Below are 18,114 nucleotides of genomic sequence, written 5' to 3'. Positions count from 1 at the left end.
AAGTCACTGCACCTCTAGTTAGATAATCAAGAAGATAAAAGACACAAATTAGCAATATAAGACGAGAAAGGGCATGCTAACGACGACTTTGGACGTGGGAAGTGTAATAAGAAAATACTATGCACAGCTTTACGCAAATAACATTGATTCAAAATCATAAAGCGGGCAGATTCCTCGAGGGACCCAAATCACTGCCACTGACAAAGGGAGAGGACACAAAAAAACACGTGCAGCCTAGGTCACCGAAAGAGCGTGAATTCAGGATGAAAAAGTCTTTCCTTCAGAAATATCCAGTGGAGTGGGGTGGGGGAGGGAAGGGGGGTAGAAAGTGGGAACCGAGGACTCATGAGAGAGGGGTGTGTGGGGAGGGAGGGGGGAAAAAAAACGAAAAATGAACTGACTCCAGGAGCCCAAGTGGAAAGCGAGTGTTTTGAGAATGATGCGGTCAACGAATGTAGAAGTGGGCTTCACGTTAGATGCTTGCACGGATGTGGAGCAGCTAAAACATTCATATAATGCTGATGAATATGCAAAACGGCACATATAGTAAAACCGTGTAGCAATACCCTAGAAAACTAAATACACATTTATCATACCAGCGAGCCATCCCCATTTTAGATATTTACTCAAGATAAGTGGACATACACGTCCACACGGAAGCTTGTTCGCTTCTCGGACCAGGGATGGGGGCAAGAGCGGCACAAGAGGACCTTCTATTGATGGAACGGCCCCGCATCTTGACTTTATCAGTGTGAATACTCTGATGGTGAGGATTATTATAATTTTGTAAGATCTTATCATTAGGGGGGACACCACGGGATTGGGTAGAGTACACGAGATTGCTCTCTATCGCTTTTTACAACTGCATGTGATATATCACCATCTCAAAATACAAAGCCTAATTGAAAAGAGGTAATAAACCTCGTTCATAAATGTTTTAACAGCATTATTTAAGATAGCTCACACTGGAAGTAACTGAAAATTTCACCAATTGCTCACTGAATAAATAAATTATTCAATGAGCAATTCTCAGTATTGTGGTAGTTATAGTCTATAACGTTGCCAAGATTAATGAACTAGCAAAAACCCCTAGAGGAAATACAAGGCTAGGCTTCTGTGAGCGTCCAGCCATGTTTTTATCAACCAATCAATACGTAACCTTTTACTGTGTGTTTCTGTTGAAACACGACTTCTAAAATACAGTTCCTATAAATAATTGATGATATGGAGTACTTTCTTATAATACTCATAAACTACAAGCTGGGGTGGGTTGACAGTTTTCTGCTCTTGGGTAACAAGATGGAAATTGTCTTTTAGTCTCAGGAAAACGCTGTGCACTTCAGGGTTTCCCTCTTGGTTGTCCTCTTCTGTATCCACAAATTCAGCTACTTTCCCATAACTTCACCTTGAACGAGAGCTGCTCCTTTCTAGGAAAGCCTGAGTGCAGAACAAATGAGTGTCCGCCTCCTTTATCTAGCTGCTCCATATTGCTGATTCGTTAGCATTGCTTGCATGGACCAAGCACTGTAACACATGCCTGGGGGAAGCGTCTCTAACGCAGGTATTGTCTGCAAGAGCACAGGACCGACTGCTTGCACTTAGGGACTAGAGAACACTTCACCACTACGCTTGGGGACCGTTTTAAACAGTGGAATCTCCCATGAAGAGCACAAAATTGGGAAAAACCTGGCACTCAATAGACCATGAAGGACACATGTTTGCAAGATGAGAACTGAAACAAGAGACAGAGGGTCACCCTGTTCGGCCTCAGCTGGGAATTGCGCATCAGACAACTCAGATTTCTCAACACTCTATCCATGTCTGGGACTGACTGAAAAAGCGCCATGAGTATTGATTGGGGAGTACAAATACATTTTAGCAAGTAGGTGAATTTGCAAATACAGAATCCACAAATAATGAAGATCAGCTGCATATTCCATCCATGGAATACCATCTAGTAATCAAAGGCAACAAAATCTTAGTATAAACAACAATGTGGATGAAATTCCAAAACATTAGGGTACATAAAAGAAATCGAACACCAAAGATTGTATGGTATGGTCTGCTTCTACTTATATGAAATTCTGGAAAAGACAAACTAGTAACTAAAAGTAGATCAGTGGTTGACTGTTCAGAGGGACCAGGGGAAATCTTTTTAACATTAATGAACTATATGTACTCCTATGGCTTGATTATGGTGGTTGCTATGTGATTATACACAATTACCAACTCCGATTATCGCCATCAAATTGGCAAGTTTTATGATATTTAATAATCCCTTATGCATTTTAAAAATAGAGAAAATGAAAGCGTAGAAATAGAGAAAATGAAAGCGTAGAAAATCGTTACCTGTTAGGGTCTTCCCTGCATTCAAGGGAGGTGCAATGACTCTGAAAAGCTTCTGTTTCAAAATTAACAGAACAATCACCGTCACTCCAAATGTAGCACACTTACAAAAAGATAACCAAGAAACTTATGCTAACTAGTCACCTTCCTGGACCCAGGCGTTCTCCTGAAAGTTACCGTCTCAGCTGCCGACAAGGGCAGCGCCACCCTGTCCTAGAGGGTGGCTGTGGGTGGAGTCAACTCAGCGGCAGTGAGTTTGGAGTGTGGGAGTTAGACAGTCATTTGCTATTAAAATTGGAAATTAAACTTTTAACATGGCATGCACTGTCCTGCCAAAGGAGGCTCGCTGAGAAGCAATCCTTGTCACTATCCTTGAAAGAAACCACTGAATCATGAACTTTCTGATATTGTAACTTCTGCTCCCGTCAAGATCGCCCAGCCGCAGTGGCACTCCGTGGCAGCTCTCCTCTGTGCCTCGGTGACGGTGGGACTTGGGTTGGGTTCCCAGACTGCTCTGAACTGGCAGTAGGCTTTGGTTTTTAGGAGTCATCTCAATTTACATTCTAGAAAATTTCAAAAGGCAAGAGACCCCTTCTAATCCAGACTTGTTTAAGTACTACCATAGCTACAGTTTTCTTAGCACACCAATTTTATGGGAAGTGATTCCAGGAATGCCCGGCCTCCATGTAATGACACATACCAACCACTGCTAAAAGCCGGACGCTTGAAAAATGTTCACAACATAAAAAGGGGACTGTGATAGCCCCGTGTTCTGAGCTACATAGATATAAATGCATACCAGATTGTGGGTGGGCTGTGCATAAAAAATTCAACAGGAACACTACCCAAATCCTAACAATCATCTTTTATCAGCATAGAAGACAGCAAATTAAAACTTGTTTCCAGAGATGATTTTAATAGAATGGGAAACTGCATTAATTCTTCCTTAATTGTAGTCTGAGTTAGAGAAACTTCTTTGCATCCAGGGTGGGACCGGGCCTCGCAGAGGCAGCAGCTGAGAGACCTTCCCTAGGGAAGTGCTGAATCTCCGTGATACCCAGCTGAGAGATGTTCAAATGTAAAGAACAGCTGGCACAGAGGCAACTGGCACCCAAACCAGGGAAGAAAGTGCAGGGTGCTCATTTTAGAAAACACTCACGACAAAGAGAGGTGTGTGCTATGAACCTGACGGGGTCATGGATTCCAAAGCTAGTCACCCTGTCCGGTTCACTGTGCTTCGAGAGGCCTGGAATGCCTCAGAGCGACTGCTGAGCTAGTATGACTGAAGACAGTATGGACACTGCATCTGCAAAAGTACTCGCCTTCTGCCGGGCCCTTCTGAGCCAAGTAACATTCCGATCTGTAACGGCGTGAAAGGCTAGAGGGCACAACCTGCAACTGCAATGCAGCATCCATCCACAATTCTGTCGTGAAGTTTAAGGCAACTAACCGGATGAATATGGGGTCTGGCTCTTAAAAATAAACTCAAATGTTTTTTAGATGCTCTCTTCTAAAGATCAGGGGGATGAGAAATTATAACAAATGTTAGAAATTCTGAGCTGGGAAAGACAAATTAGCGACTCACAAATGTCAGGTCCCTCCTCCATCCAGCAGAACAGATCCACAAATAGCACTACGCAAAGGGCCATTATTATACACAATAATTATATACAACATATTTCGTTTACCTTTCAGCAAAGCTATTTGAGCATTAAAACATTTTTTGGAGAAAAGAATCTAGCTAAAGTCACACAGGCAAGTAGTATTTTCATTTTTATCTATCGTTCCTAGATTTAATTACCTGCTCATATAGATTAGAAGAAAAAGAATGCACCGCACAAAACCACAAAATTATAGACTACCTGGAACCCTCAGCTAAAGTGAGTGAAAGTCTAATAAAGCCTCAGGAAATTAGGAATGGAAATGATCACATCACAACACCAGCCAGCGCCTATTCAAAGCAAATGTTGTTATGACGTGCTTCCTCATAATGACCTGGGCACAACAGAACCAAACACCATCCGTCCTGCACCGCCCTCACAGTTTGCCTTAGGTTTGAGCCCACTGTTGCAGCCACAGTGTCAATCCGTCTCACTGAGGGCCTTCCTCTATTTTACTGCCCCTCCACGTTACCAAGCGTGATCTCCTTCTCCAGGACCTGGTCTCTCCTGACGACATGCCCCAAGTATGTGAGATGAAGTCTCACCATCCTGACAGAGAAGCATTCTGGCTGTACTTTGTCCAAGACAGATTTGTCTCTTCTTCCAGCAGTCTGTGGGACCATCAATATTTTTGACCAGCACCATAATTCAAAACAAATGGAGACTTAAAAGAAACCAAACTCACTGCTGGCTAACTGAGGCTGACTCCTGGCCACTCTATAGGCAGAACTGCCCCTGCGGGTTTCTGCGACGATAACTCTTTATGTGATTAGAAAGTCTCATCTTTCTCCCATGGAGCAGTTACTGGGTTTGAACTACTGATTTGTGTTTTGCAGCCTTAACGGGCAGCCCACTACATTACCAGGACTTGAAGGGGAAAAAACATTCATAGACAATATTAAGTAAATGTCCCAATCAGTAATGATCTTACCTCCATTGGACTAATAAACTCATTCATGCCTCTGTTGTAGACGTAGATCATAGCATCATAGAGACGGTTCTCCCAGCACATGAGGACTACCTGCAGAGGGAAAGACAATTCATCCTTCTAGTCAGCGGTTCTCCACCTTCTTCAGGCCACGACCCTTTCACAGAGTTCCTCATGTGGTGGAGACCCCCCCCCCAACAATAAAATTATGTTCGTTGCTACTTCCTAACTGTCATTTTGCTACGGTTATGAATCGGGCGACCCCTGACCCCTAAAGGGGCCGCAATCCACAGGTTGAGAAGCACTGTTCTAAGTAGTTTCCTTAAACCTTTTAAGAATGAAGAAATTCCACCGACGAGGGAGCGGGGAGGGAGGGGAAAAAAAGAGGACCTGATGCCAAGGGCTTAAGTGGAGAGCAAATGCTTTGAAAACGATGAGGGCAAAGAATGTACAGGTGTGCTTTATACAATTGATGTATGTATGGATTGTGATAAGAGTTGTATGAGCCCCTAATAAAACATTTATAAATAAATAAATAGCCCCCAGTAAAATGATTAAAAACAAAACAAAAAAGAATGAAGAAATTCTAAATCCCTTTTCCTAAATTTTCTTTATTCCTTCTCTGAAGAAACCTGAAATTTTACCTTTCAAACAAAATGCCAAGGATGGGAGTTTTCTCCTTTTTGGTAGATTCGATACTATAAAAAAGCAAACCCCACAAACCTCCAACGCTGTCAAGTGTATTCTGAGTCCGGCCGCCCCAGGCGTTACCAGCAGAATTACTCCAGGGGTTTTCTTGGCTGTAAGTTCCAGGAGAGCAGGTCTCCAGGTCCCTCCCTCGCGGCATCACTGAGTGAGCTCAACCGGAAGTGCAGACCAGGTGCGCCCTCCAGGCAGCTTAGGCTCACTCTTAGCTAGTCCTAAGCACTTTCCAAAGTTCAATTGTGCTTCTTTTCTACCTTGCTCCCCTTTGTCTCCAGCTGTAACTCTAGACAGCATCCCAAGAGTTTCATGGAGACTTACCTTACCCTTCTGTGTTAGCCTTAAAGCACAGCATCAGCCTTAAAAAGGCCTAAGAAAGCATCTTTACCTTCCTCTTTTCATGTTAACTTTCTTTTGGGTCATGAATTCTACGTTCATTTATTGAACCTCTACTCGAGCCCTCCCCTAAGTGCTGAAAGGACAACCCCAAGCCTGGTGTCTACCCCAGCAGACGGTACATTCATCATGGACACTGACCCAAACAAGGAAAGGGCACACAATGGGATCTGAGATATAACCTGGGAAAGATTCTCAATTACACAACAAATTCATTGATGACAAACAGTGAACACTGTAAAGGACCTTGACTTGGTGGGAACACTCACAAAGCCATCCCTGAGGGAGAGAGGCAAAAGCAGAGGTGGAAATCACGGGCTCTGTGGACAGACACAGCAGTGAAGTCTGAGGTGGGAAGAACCTCACAGTGTGGAAGGGTGGAGAAAGACAGATTTGAGAAAATACTTAGGAAGAGGAGTTGATATGCCCTCTTTCCTTGAGAACCATTTTACTATAGAGTGGCAAGCGATGAGGGGTGAAGGAGAAGAGGCTGAGACAGAAGAACGACGAGGACTAGCTAGAGAGTCGGAGGGACGTTGTTAGAGGTGTCCAAGGGAGAAGCCGCTGTATCTACCCTCTCGCTCCCAAGACAAGGCCACACACCACTGTACGATTCGCTCACACATTTACAGCTTCGTGTCTAACCCTGACTCTGAAATCTTGCTTACCTCCCTGGCAGTCTAATTATGTCAGCAATTTTGTACCCAAATTCTTCATTGTTTGTAAAGTGAAAAAATTTCATCATCAGGGAAAATCTGCATTCTGACATGACGGTGCCAAAAAAAATGGGAGTTGCAAGCAATTTATTGGTGGTCCAATACCATTTCCGCGGGGGTTTCCCTACCACTCCCTGAAGTATTATCAGGCCCAGAAATTTCCAAATGTCATCTTTGGTCACTGGTTCCCACTTTCTGCTTCCTGAAAACTTATGAAGCAGAGTAGCGGATTATAGCTCTTTGTACTAGTTTGTCTCCGTAACAATTTTTCCAATGACCTCATTGGTTAGAAATAATTGTAGGTACACCAAAGGGTTGTTCTGGTCAACGTCTACTACCATACCAGGTGTTCCCGTAAACAGGAATCTTGGGGGAGCGACCTGATCCGTACCGCAGACAATAGAGCACCAAGTTCGCACATCGCTGAGCTCAGGTGCAGAATCGTCAGTTGTCACTTATCTGATCAGTGTCAGTGTCGGATGATGAATTTCCCCATGAACTGCTCTCACTCCATTTTGCGAGGAATTCTAAGTCACTGTCACTGTCATTTAGATTGTCTAAAACCCCTTTTGTGCTAAAGTAACACTTTTTTGATGCCATGGACAAAAATTTCCAGGCAAAAAATTTTCCAAATAGCAGTAAAAGGGCAGGCAGGACACTGGGGACTGATCCAGGGGAAATCTGAGGTGATTTGCTTTGAAACAATGTAATCCTCACAGGTTACACTGTATCACTGTGTGTGTTTATGTCTCTTTTAAACTTGCAGTTTTGAATTTCCTGCCCAGTCCCCTCCCACCCCCCCTGCAGCGACACTGCACGCAGAGAACAGAACGAACAAGGAAGTCAGATCGCTCTGCGATCACAGCGGAGGACACCGCTGGACGGGGAGCAGTTAAGGGACTTCTCTGCAGTGTAATCCCGAGGGTGGCTCGGGGTTACCGCTTCTGACAGTTCACATTTACCCTGAGCCACACTCGGGACCACCGCCAGGGAGGTTAATGGTAAAATTGAGTTCCTGATTTTGTCTCCCAAACTTACTCTTACAGCTGTTTTCCAGGACTTACAGTTGTTATTTATCAAAAAATTAGACATGTCTCTCTGAATGTTCTCTTCCCCACCCTCACATGCCTTTGCATCCAATTCATCAGCAAGTCAATTCTACCCACAAGCATATTAGGAAGGCGGTCCCTCCTCATACCTCACCGCCCCTAATTCCTGCAGGACCACAGTGAAAGCCCCCCAGCTGTATGTGGGCCGCCCCACCCCATTGCTCATTTTGTTTCTCCCTAAAGCAAACCAGTGTGACCTTGCTTAAAACTTTTTAATAATTGCCCACAGCACTGAGAACAATATAGAAAAATATGTACCTGCCCTGCAAGGTAAGGTCCACCTCACTCTTCCCAAGTTCCAGATCCCCATGCCACTTTTTATTATTATTATTATTTGACCATTTTATTCACATGCAATTCATGTACCAAACAAATTCAATGTTCTAAGTATATTAAAAAGAGTTGTGCAATCATACTTGCAGTCCGTTTTAGATACATTTCTTCATTTTTGTGTCCGTTATTATTAGCTCCCCATTTCCTCCCAACCTCCCCTGTCAGAAATCTAAGGAGCTAGCTACTGTCCCTATAGATGTATCTATCCAGGATTTCATATTTTTAAAAACCCCAAACAACATAATAAAACACAGAAAAACCTCGATCCAAAAGAAAGCAGAAAATAAGGAAGACTAGCACAGGTTACCAATGGATCCAAGAGGACCCGAGGAGTTGAATTTTACCCTCACTGGCTGCGTTACTTCCATTACACGCGAATGCACAAGACTCTTCACATCAGTGGTCTGAGGAGTCCACGGGGGGGGGGGGTATCCATGCGGGGGCTCTGCAAAGGGATTTTGGGCTTTTACTGTCATCTAAAACCATCTGCAAACCGGATGCTCAAAATTTAAGCTACAATTCCCTTCTCCGTTTTGGATTTTATATGATTTATAACCTTGGGATCAAATGGGCTGGTGTGTTTGTTCCCTGTGGACTTACCTGATATCCGTGCCCTCTTTCTGGTACCTAAATGCCCAAGGCACAATGCTGCGGTGGTTTTGTTTTGTACTAGCTGTTGCTTTTATCTATTATAATCCAACATCTTTGCATTACTGATTCCTTCTTGTCAATCAAATTTCAAGTTCCATCTTCCCTCTGCTGAATGGCTTTCTGTAGCTAGCTGATGGAAGTCAGCCTCTTATTCTCTCTCCCTACCATACTAATACTTGATTTCTAACCTAACACTTATTTGAGGCTTATTTATTGATCTGCTTATTGTTAATCTTTTCTTCTAAGCTGTAAGCTTTATTGAGAAAACAGGCCTTGACCACCATGGTTACTAAACAACCCTGAGCCTGACACTAAAGAAAAGTTTTTTTTAATGAGTATTTTTTGAATGGTCCTGAAAAAGTAAAGATTGAAAAATATTGTTAATTATAGTAGATATAGTAAAATGTATCTCTGACTCTATTGAAAACAAGGTTGAAGAGTGAGCAGGATATATAATCTTTTTTTTAAATAGCTGCTTAGAGAATGCTTTAGAGAAATCAGGTTGTGAGTAAGAGGCGTGAGACAGGGCTATAATCTAGGAGGAAGAAGGGAGCAGGCTTGACGTGGACAGACTGGGAATTAAGGGACATTTGTCTAATTGTAACATTAAAACAACAATAACAAAAAGTTGCACATTTACCTGGTGCATGTTTACATGGGGAAAAGTGGGAACTCTCTTCCATACATGTACTAGGTAAATAACGCTGGGCTGTGAACATGCTCTTAAGCATGGAACCCAGACACCCAGAGAGTAGAAAGGCACATATGACTGGATAGTAGAAAGCACACATGACCGGAGAGTAGAAAGCACACGTGACCGGAGAGTAGAAAGGCACACGTGACCGGAGAGTAGAAAGCACACGTGACCGGAGAGTAGAAAGGCACACGTGACCGGAGAGTAGAAAGCACACGTGACCGGAGAGTAGAAAGGCACACGTGACCGGATAGTAGAAAGCACATGTGACCGGAGAGTAGAAAGGCACATGTGACCGGAGAGTAGAAAGCACACGTGACTGGAGAGTAGAAAGGCACACGTGACCGGAGAGTAGAAAGCACACGTGACCGGAGAGTAGAAAGGCACACGTGAATGGAGAGTAGAAAGCACACGTGACCGGAGAGTAGAAAGGCACACGTGACCGGAGAGCAGAAAGGCGCACGTGACCGGAGAGCAGAAAGGCACACGTGACCGGATAGTAGAAAGCACATGTGACCGGAGAGTAGAAAGGCACACGTGACCGGAGAGTAGAAAGCACACGTGACCGGAGAGTAGAAAGGCACACGTGACCGGATAGTAGAAAGCACACGTGACCGGAGAGTAGAAAGGCACATGTGACCGGAGAGTAGAAAGCACACGTGACTGGAGAGTAGAAAGGCACACGTGACCGGAGAGTAGAAAGCACACGTGACCGGAGAGTAGAAAGGCACACGTGACCAGAGAGTAGAAAGGCACACGTGACCGGAGAGTAGAAAGGCACACATGAATGGAGAGTAGAAAGCACATGTGACCGGAGAGCAGAAAGGCGCACGTGACCGGAGAGCAGAAAGGCACATGTGAATGGAGAGTAGAAAGCACACGTGACCGGAGAGTAGAAAGGCACACGTGAATGGAGAGTAGAAAGCACATGTGCCCGGAGAGTAGAAAGGCACACGTGACAGGAGAGTAGAAAGGCACACGTGAATGGAGAGTAGAAAGCACACGTGACCAGAGAGTAGAAAGGCACACGTGAATGGAGAGTAGAAAGGCACACGTGAATGGAGAGTAGAAAGGCACACGTGAATGGAGAGTAGAAAGGCACACGTGAATGGAGAGTAGAAAGGCACACGTGAATGGAGAGTAGAAAGGCACACGTGACCGGAGAGCAGAAAGGCACACGTGACCGGAGAGCAGAAAGGCACACGTGACCGGAGAGCAGAAAGGCACACGTGACCGGAGAGCAGAAAGGCACACGTGACCGGAGAGCAGAAAGGCACACGTGACCGGAGAGTAGAAAGGCACACGTGACCGGAGAGTAGAAAGACACACGTGACCTGAGAGCAGAAAGGCACACATGGCACATGAGAGACTTTGCAAAGTCACTGCATTCATGAAAAGCCTCATGAAATGAAATCATTCTTTCAAAGCCTTTCATCCTGTGTCATTTGGCACTCATTTTTGCTTGCTTAGTTTTCAGCCTTTCTATGGTCTAAATCTCTCGTATTTAAACTCAGTACAGCTTAGCACTTTGGGAGGGGTAGCATGCTCAATACTAAGACTGATATGGGGTTAAAGAACTACATTGTGAACTGTCTTAGGGCTCAGTTGGGAACAGAGAATTTATTGTGGGAATCTGAGATATACTGGAAGCCCATTTCCAAACATAGCTGACTGATCATGTTAAGAAATCTTGAAATTTGCTGCTTATGTCACAATCTGTGTATTCAAAGCTCAACCTATCAACTCTCAAGTAGTTAACTATGACCATATACACTACATGCATAGTGTGTGTGTTTTTCAGGGGTTATATTCTTACAGGTAAAAATATGTATTATTCATGTGAAAGAACCTACAGTTGAAATGCCAATGCAGGAGGAAAACTGTAGCTATGAGCAAGCCAACAGATAAAGAAGGAGCAGCTACCAAGTATTGAACAACTCTTTCTTAAAGTAAACTCTATGCTAAGAGCTTGGACAGGTGTCAAAGATAGACACAAGCTCTCCGTTGCAGGAGTTTTAATTCTGATTCCATTTAAAAATAGTCCACACAAATATATCAACAAATCCAAATTTACAGGACATCTGGCCAAAGGTGCTCAATAAAAATGGGGCATGGAATCGGGGGAGGGAGAAGTTGGTGGAAAGCAGAGTGAAGTCTGAACAGTCAGGTAAATAAAACCAAGAAAAATAATGTTGATTCTAAAAGTTAGTAGATTGCCTATAAACTTACCTGTTGAATATCTAGGCTGGTGATGTCCATATGTACAATCAGGGCTTCCACATTTTCCATTAGCTTTTTATCTTGGAAATGAATAATCAGGTCTTTCATGACCTGCGGCGTGATCCCCACCAATTTATCACTTAAAATATAAGGCTCGAGGCACTCCAAAAATACTCCTTTGGCCACCGAATTCTCACTTAATTTGTCATACATCTGGCTAAATAAAAGATCCCTACAACAGGAAAGAAAAGAATTTAGAATTATTCCAAACAGCAATTAAGTTCACACTACAAAGTGCATTCAACTTGTGAGCTTATTAAGCGTATTAAACACAGGAACAACATGAGCATTTACAGAGAGCTTTATCTTCTGAATAGCTTTGTGTCTATCTCAGTACAGCTCTTATAAATGATAAGAGAGAACTTAATCAATTATTTACTGGAAGTTACATGGTTAGCAAGTGACAGATTGTGAACCCAGCCTTCTGGTCTACCTGCCACACTCGGGCTACAGCAGCCCAGTGCTTCTGAAAGAACAACACTGGCATGGGAATGAGAGTAGGAAAAACAACTGTAAAGGCTATTCTTAATGTATCCTCTTCTCCTTCTTGGTAAGTAAACATTCCAAGTTGATATGTAGAGTCTATATACAGACGTTAATATGTCTCTTACTCTCCCCATCCCACCTCACCCCCCACTGTTGCCACTGCCTTGCTTTCCAAAGCATTTGGATGGTGTGTACAGACGCAAGCCAAGCCAAGCTAAAACTCAACGTTCTGTCATTGCGTCGATTCCAACTCGTAGTGACCCTGTAGGACAGAGCCGAGCTGCTCCCTAGGGCTTCCAGGGCTGTGAATCTGTATGGAAGCGGATAAGACTCATCTTTCTGCTGCAGAGCTTGGTGGATTTTAGCCACTGACCTTGTTGTTGGCAGCCCCAAACATAACCCACTACACAACTAGGACTACACTGATACAAAAAAATTATATTAAAAAGCATGTATCTGTAACACTTTTATTGCAGAAACAGATATTTTCAAAATTGAAATCAATCATTCTAAATAATTTTGTTGTATTTAGCTTGCATCTCTTATATAAATATTCCTTAAATGATTTTACGGTCAAAATTAGCCGAGATATAATTCTGAATTCTGTGTTCAGGTAACATTATTATATCATACGTGTTGCTAACAGTAAAGTCAGCAGTTCAAAACCACTAGCTGCTCCAAGGGAGAAAGATGAGGCTTTCTAAAAGTTCCAGTCTCGGAAACCCACAGGTGCAGTTCTACCCTGAGCCTATAGGGTTGCCATGATCACAGTGAGGGTTAGCATGTCCTACTCCAAGATTGCCGTTTTGTCCAGAGCACACGTCTCCATGTGCTGAAGCATTAGGATGTACTTAGCTTTCCCATGGTGTTACAGGTATAAGTTAGTTTCTGCTTCGTTGAATTTTCTTTCTTCCATAGAAACTATGTTACTAAGCCTTAGAAGGACAAAGACAATCATCCCAGTGAGGGAAACTGTCAGCATATACCCAGGACCAAGGCGACCCGTCATAGGCTTCATTATATCCAACAGAGACCCAAGGAAATCATCACCAGAGCATCACGGGCCACCAGTCAGCTCATCCTTGTCCCCAGCGGGGCTCCAGAGGCCGGGGAAGGACGTGACTGGGATGCACATTGAATGGTAAGTTTCAAGGGTTCCAGGCAGTCAGCGTTACTTCCCATATTTGATTACTGTGGGTGCTAGCTCCCTGAACAGCTCTGTATCAAGCCTTCCCCATTCAGGGAGCCTAATGCATTTGTCAGACTACTTTCAGAAATGTACTTCAAGGCAAAAGATATAAAACATTGGGGGCCGCTTGAGATGCCCTGATAAATCATACCGAAGAGGAATATAAACCACAGCACCAACTCAGATTGCGCTGGTGACGCAGACTCACACACCAGCATCACTGGGTAACTGTGAGTTTCTGCGGCACCGTGTTTGCTTTCATAACTGCCTAAATGAAATCTTTTTCACGCCTCATTGATAAATTCATTGCCTTTTACCGCACTTATTCATAGCCATATGTTTTAAATACATGGTCCTTGCTGATTCTCCTTACCTGCTAATTTTTTAAATGCTAATTTAGTTATTTATCAGTGGACAAACTCTTTATATGTTTATGATATAAATTTATCCATCACCGCAGCCTTTCATGAATAGCTCCCCAAAAAGGTGAAGGAAGATATTGGACCACAAGAGGAACCAGGGGCCAATTTAGGGGCCATAATTTATGTGCTAATGAGACTATCAATCTTAACCAAAAATGAAAAATCTGACAGGGCCCTTCTATCCAGTAAACACTTAAATATACCAAAAGGCCTCTCTAAAAGAATCAAAAGATTAATAAAGTAACATGTGACAATCACCTATCCAACAAGGGTCTAATCTCAAAATTTTTGAATTTTAACAGAAAGACAAACAGTCCAATTTTTAAATGGGCAAAAGATATGAGCGGACACTTCACCATAGCAGACATCCGGGTAGCCAACCCAACCATGAAGAGAGGTTCACCATCACGGGCACTGTTGTTGCTAGGTGCTGTCAGGTCGGTTCCAGCTCAGAGCTACGTTCAGTCCTGCACCCTTCCCACCGTTGTTGCCACTTTTGAGCGCATGGTTGCAGCCACTATACCAACCCAATCAAAACAACAACCAAATAGCATCTCACTGCAGCAGGGACAGCAAAGTGTAACAGGACAGAAAACAACCAAGGCTGGGGAAGGTGGGAAGATACTGGATCTCATCTCTGCTGATGGGTCTGTAACATGGTCCAACCACAACCACTGTGGACAATGGTATCTGGCATGTGGTAGTTATATAATCGTTTGTCAGTTTGAGAGGATTAAGAGTGAAGGGGTGGAGTCTAGCCTGTCATTCATGTCATAGCCAATGAGGCCTCTGTGTGGGCCTGGCCTTCTCCTGAGGATTCTGGGAACTCCTGTCTTCCTCCTTGGAAGCGGGAGAGACTCTCTCTCTCAGTTCTCTCCCTGGGAGACTTTGCAGCTGACAAGACACATGGAAATACATTGATTGGCAATCACAAAAATAGGATGTTTTGCCCAGAAGATTGGAAATACCTTTTATTGAGAGATGGTGCGTGGTCCTGGTACAGCGGTCGCCCATCTCTCAATACAAGGTACTGACAATTTTCTGGGGCAAATCCATATCTGTGGTGTTTTCTTCTTCTCATATGCACAAATGCAGTTTTTACATTATTCTTTCCCTTTTGTTTCATATTTAACAGTGTTTTTATGTTACTTTCATTTTAATCAACAGTCCATCATATTTTTGTGATTGCCAATTACTAACCAAGTAAAAGAAACTGAGATTAATGAAGCCTCACTGTAAGAAAGAAAGAAAAAGAGCAACAAAACAGCTCTAATGAATTTAATGAAAATATCACATTTGCTAGCCTTTGCAGTCTGCAATGTGTTGCTAAAAACAACATGCTAAGAGAGATAATTATATATTTTGGTGCCACACAAAAGCCCTGGGGAGGAGATTTTAAGAGAGCTAAAAATTTAGTAAACAGAGTGTACAAGAAGACCGAGAAGACACTTCTGTGACAAAGAGCAGCAGGCACCCCTCCTCAGAGTAACCTCAAAGGTGAGTCTGTTTCTTCCGTAGCCAGTTGGAGGCTAGACATGACTCAGCTACTCCTCTGTGCGTCTCCACCTTCAAACAAAAACACAGCACAATTCCAAGACACGCTCTCACCATTCCGAGAGCTCTCAGTGTTGCTTTTATATATTTAGGTATTATTTGGGGTGGAGGGGTTGGCCTTTGTTTCCTGAGAGGGCTAAATTCATTTTCCACTTTCCCTTCTCCCCATGGCCAGGATAACAGAAACCCAATTCTGACTAGCAGATGCCCAGCAACAGGCGTTCTTTCTACGTAACTCTGTCATGTTTCTGGGATGGTTTTCCTGGTCCCTACTTCTCAACACTGAGAGAATTCATACACTTTTGTAAATCCAAGTCACTTCTATGAGGGAAAGGGAAGTTTCAGGTAATAGGGTCTCAGACGGTACACACTATCCCTGGACAGCGTGCAAGGCCACGTGGCAAGCGGCAATGGCAGTTTCTGACCACAAATGGCTGCCCACTGGAGCCTGAAATAGCAGGTGGAAAATGTTGGTTAAGGGGAGGTTGCTCGCACATGGAAGAAGCCCACCAGCCTTTGTGACCACGAGGTGTTGCTGGAATCAGGTATCAAGCATCAGAGGGCCCAAAACAGACAACCAACTTGATGTGAACAAGGGGGGTCGGAGTGGAGCCCCAAAGCCCATCTGTAGACAATTGGACATCCCCTCACAGAAGGGTCATAAGGAAGGCACAAGCCAGCCGGGGTGCAGTATAGCACCGATGAAACATACAGTATTTCTCTGGTTCTTTAATATTCCCCCCCAACTATCATGACCCCAGTTCTACCTTACAAATCCAGCTAGACCAGCGCATGTACATGGGTACAGATAAGAGCTCTCAGCACACAGAATCCAGGACAGATAACCCTCAGGAACAGTAATGGGAATATCAACACCATGAGGGTAGAGTAAGGTGGGGGAGAAAGGGGGAGCGGATCACAATGATGGATGTAAAACACCCCACACACACACACACAAAAGGGGACAAACAACAGAAACGTGGGTGAAGAGAGACAACAGAAGGTGCAAGATATGAAAATAATAATAATTTATCAAGAGGTCACGAAGGGGGAGGAGGAACTGATACCAAGGGCTCAAGTAAAAAGAAAATGTTTTGAAAACAATGATGGCAATATATGTACAAATGTGCTTCATACAATCAACGTATGGATTATTGAATGAGCTGTAAGAGCCCCCAATAAAATGATTTATATGTAATATGACAAGGGGAGGCAGCAGAGCCAAAAGGGGAGTCCCGGAATGGACATAGGACAGTGCCTGCGGAAGGAGCGAACTCTGGGAGACCCCGCCCTCCAGATGGAAAAGAGCCAGTGCCTGGCCTCAGTCTCTACTTTTTATTCCCTGCTGCTCCCTTTTGAAGGGGAACGGGGGTGGACGTGGTTGGGGGTATTGGCCATTCTTAGTGGCAGAGTGCAGGAACATGTAGGGTTGCTGGTGTCTGGTGTGTGTGCCCAGGTTGACCATCAGCATGCCTAGGTGACCTGGGTGTGGGCATGCCCAGATTAGCACCTCCTCCACAGGTGTCTCACAACCTGTTTGTTTTTTTTTTCAAACTGCTTTGTTGTGGCATGGCCAGCTAATTTCTCCTCAGCACAGGCATTTGGTGGAGTCAACCTCCTTTGTCCCTAATCTTCCTACCTATAAACTTCACGTTTTGTTAATACTTAAATTAAACGTAGTATTTGGAGTGTGTCATTCAAGGCTTCAAATAGAGAGAAATGACTAAATTCACTGAGTATACTATGAATTCTAAAATTTAAACAATGTGAAAAACTTGGTGTATTGGACAGGGTTCTCTAGAGAGACAAACCAGATTGCTAGTAATTATATATAAATATATTTATAAAGATAGATATATAATTCAAGAAATAAACCGTTAAATTATATACAGATAGATAATACAAGAAATTAACAGTTAAATTATAAAGCAGTGAGACACTAGCAGTCCTTCAAGGCTTGAGAACTGCCAGTTGCCAGTCCCCTTCTGTAGGGAGAGCTGGGCTATATATACCCAGGCAGCAAACAGCAAGGCAGGTCCCCAACTGTCATCAACTGTCAGTCCCCAGCTCCAGAGACGAACATTCCAATCGTGTGGGCTTAAAGGGACCTCAACTTACAGCGACACAGTCCACAGGCTAGGCATGCCACAGGTAGTGTACCCCTTTAAACTGAGGCACAGAACAACCAAGGTGAGGCTCACCGAGCCATTTATCCCTCTGCCCTTCAGTTAATCCTACTTGTGTTTATCGGCCAGGCTGTCACAATAAACTATAGCACTTGGCTTTGATTACAAATTTAGATCCAGTCTGAAAAACAGCAAGAGTATCCATCATGGCACTTGCCAGTCTGTAGTAACTATAGTAGTACACTAGTAACCTTCCACCCGTAGAAACTGAAGCCTTTTCAGAGAAGGGAAACACAAACACTTCCCAGCAAAACTAGCAAGAGAATAATATGAGAAAGTTTTGAAAATTCTGTAGAAATATTAAATTTTAAAAGATGGAATTTTTCCATGAACCTTTTAAACTCTGCTCATGATAATTCGCACTAAATGTAAGTGAAAGTCAATAAATTCTAACTTGATGTGGAGCGGGTCTCTTTATTTATAGAAGTAAAAAGCAAAGCTCAAATATTGAGAAATTATGG

The 18,114-nt window shown here is 43.5% G+C and overlaps 1 protein-coding gene and 1 pseudogene across 2 annotated transcripts in view; both read right to left on the bottom strand.

Annotated features, from left to right (window-relative positions):
• Window positions 1-18,114, bottom strand: part of VPS8 (VPS8 subunit of CORVET complex) — a 274,380-nt gene that overhangs the window by 145,358 nt on the left and 110,908 nt on the right. For both annotated transcript variants that reach the window (XM_075556161.1, XM_075556163.1), the window contains exons 22-24: window positions 11,766-11,988; window positions 4,939-5,028; window positions 2,350-2,401 (exon numbers count right to left, since the gene is read on the bottom strand). In XM_075556161.1, the coding sequence (XP_075412276.1) occupies window positions 2,350-2,401; window positions 4,939-5,028; window positions 11,766-11,988 (365 nt within the window). The remainder of the gene's footprint in view (window positions 1-2,349; window positions 2,402-4,938; window positions 5,029-11,765; window positions 11,989-18,114) is intronic.
• On the bottom strand, window positions 5,914-6,009 carry LOC142455909 (small nucleolar RNA SNORA26; annotated as a pseudogene).

This window comes from Tenrec ecaudatus, chromosome 8, assembly GCF_050624435.1.
Source record: "Tenrec ecaudatus isolate mTenEca1 chromosome 8, mTenEca1.hap1, whole genome shotgun sequence".
NCBI classification, from domain to species: Eukaryota; Metazoa; Chordata; class Mammalia; order Afrosoricida; family Tenrecidae; genus Tenrec; species Tenrec ecaudatus.
Note: the sequence above shows the minus strand (reverse complement) of the source record. Positions and strands in the feature narration are given on the sequence as shown.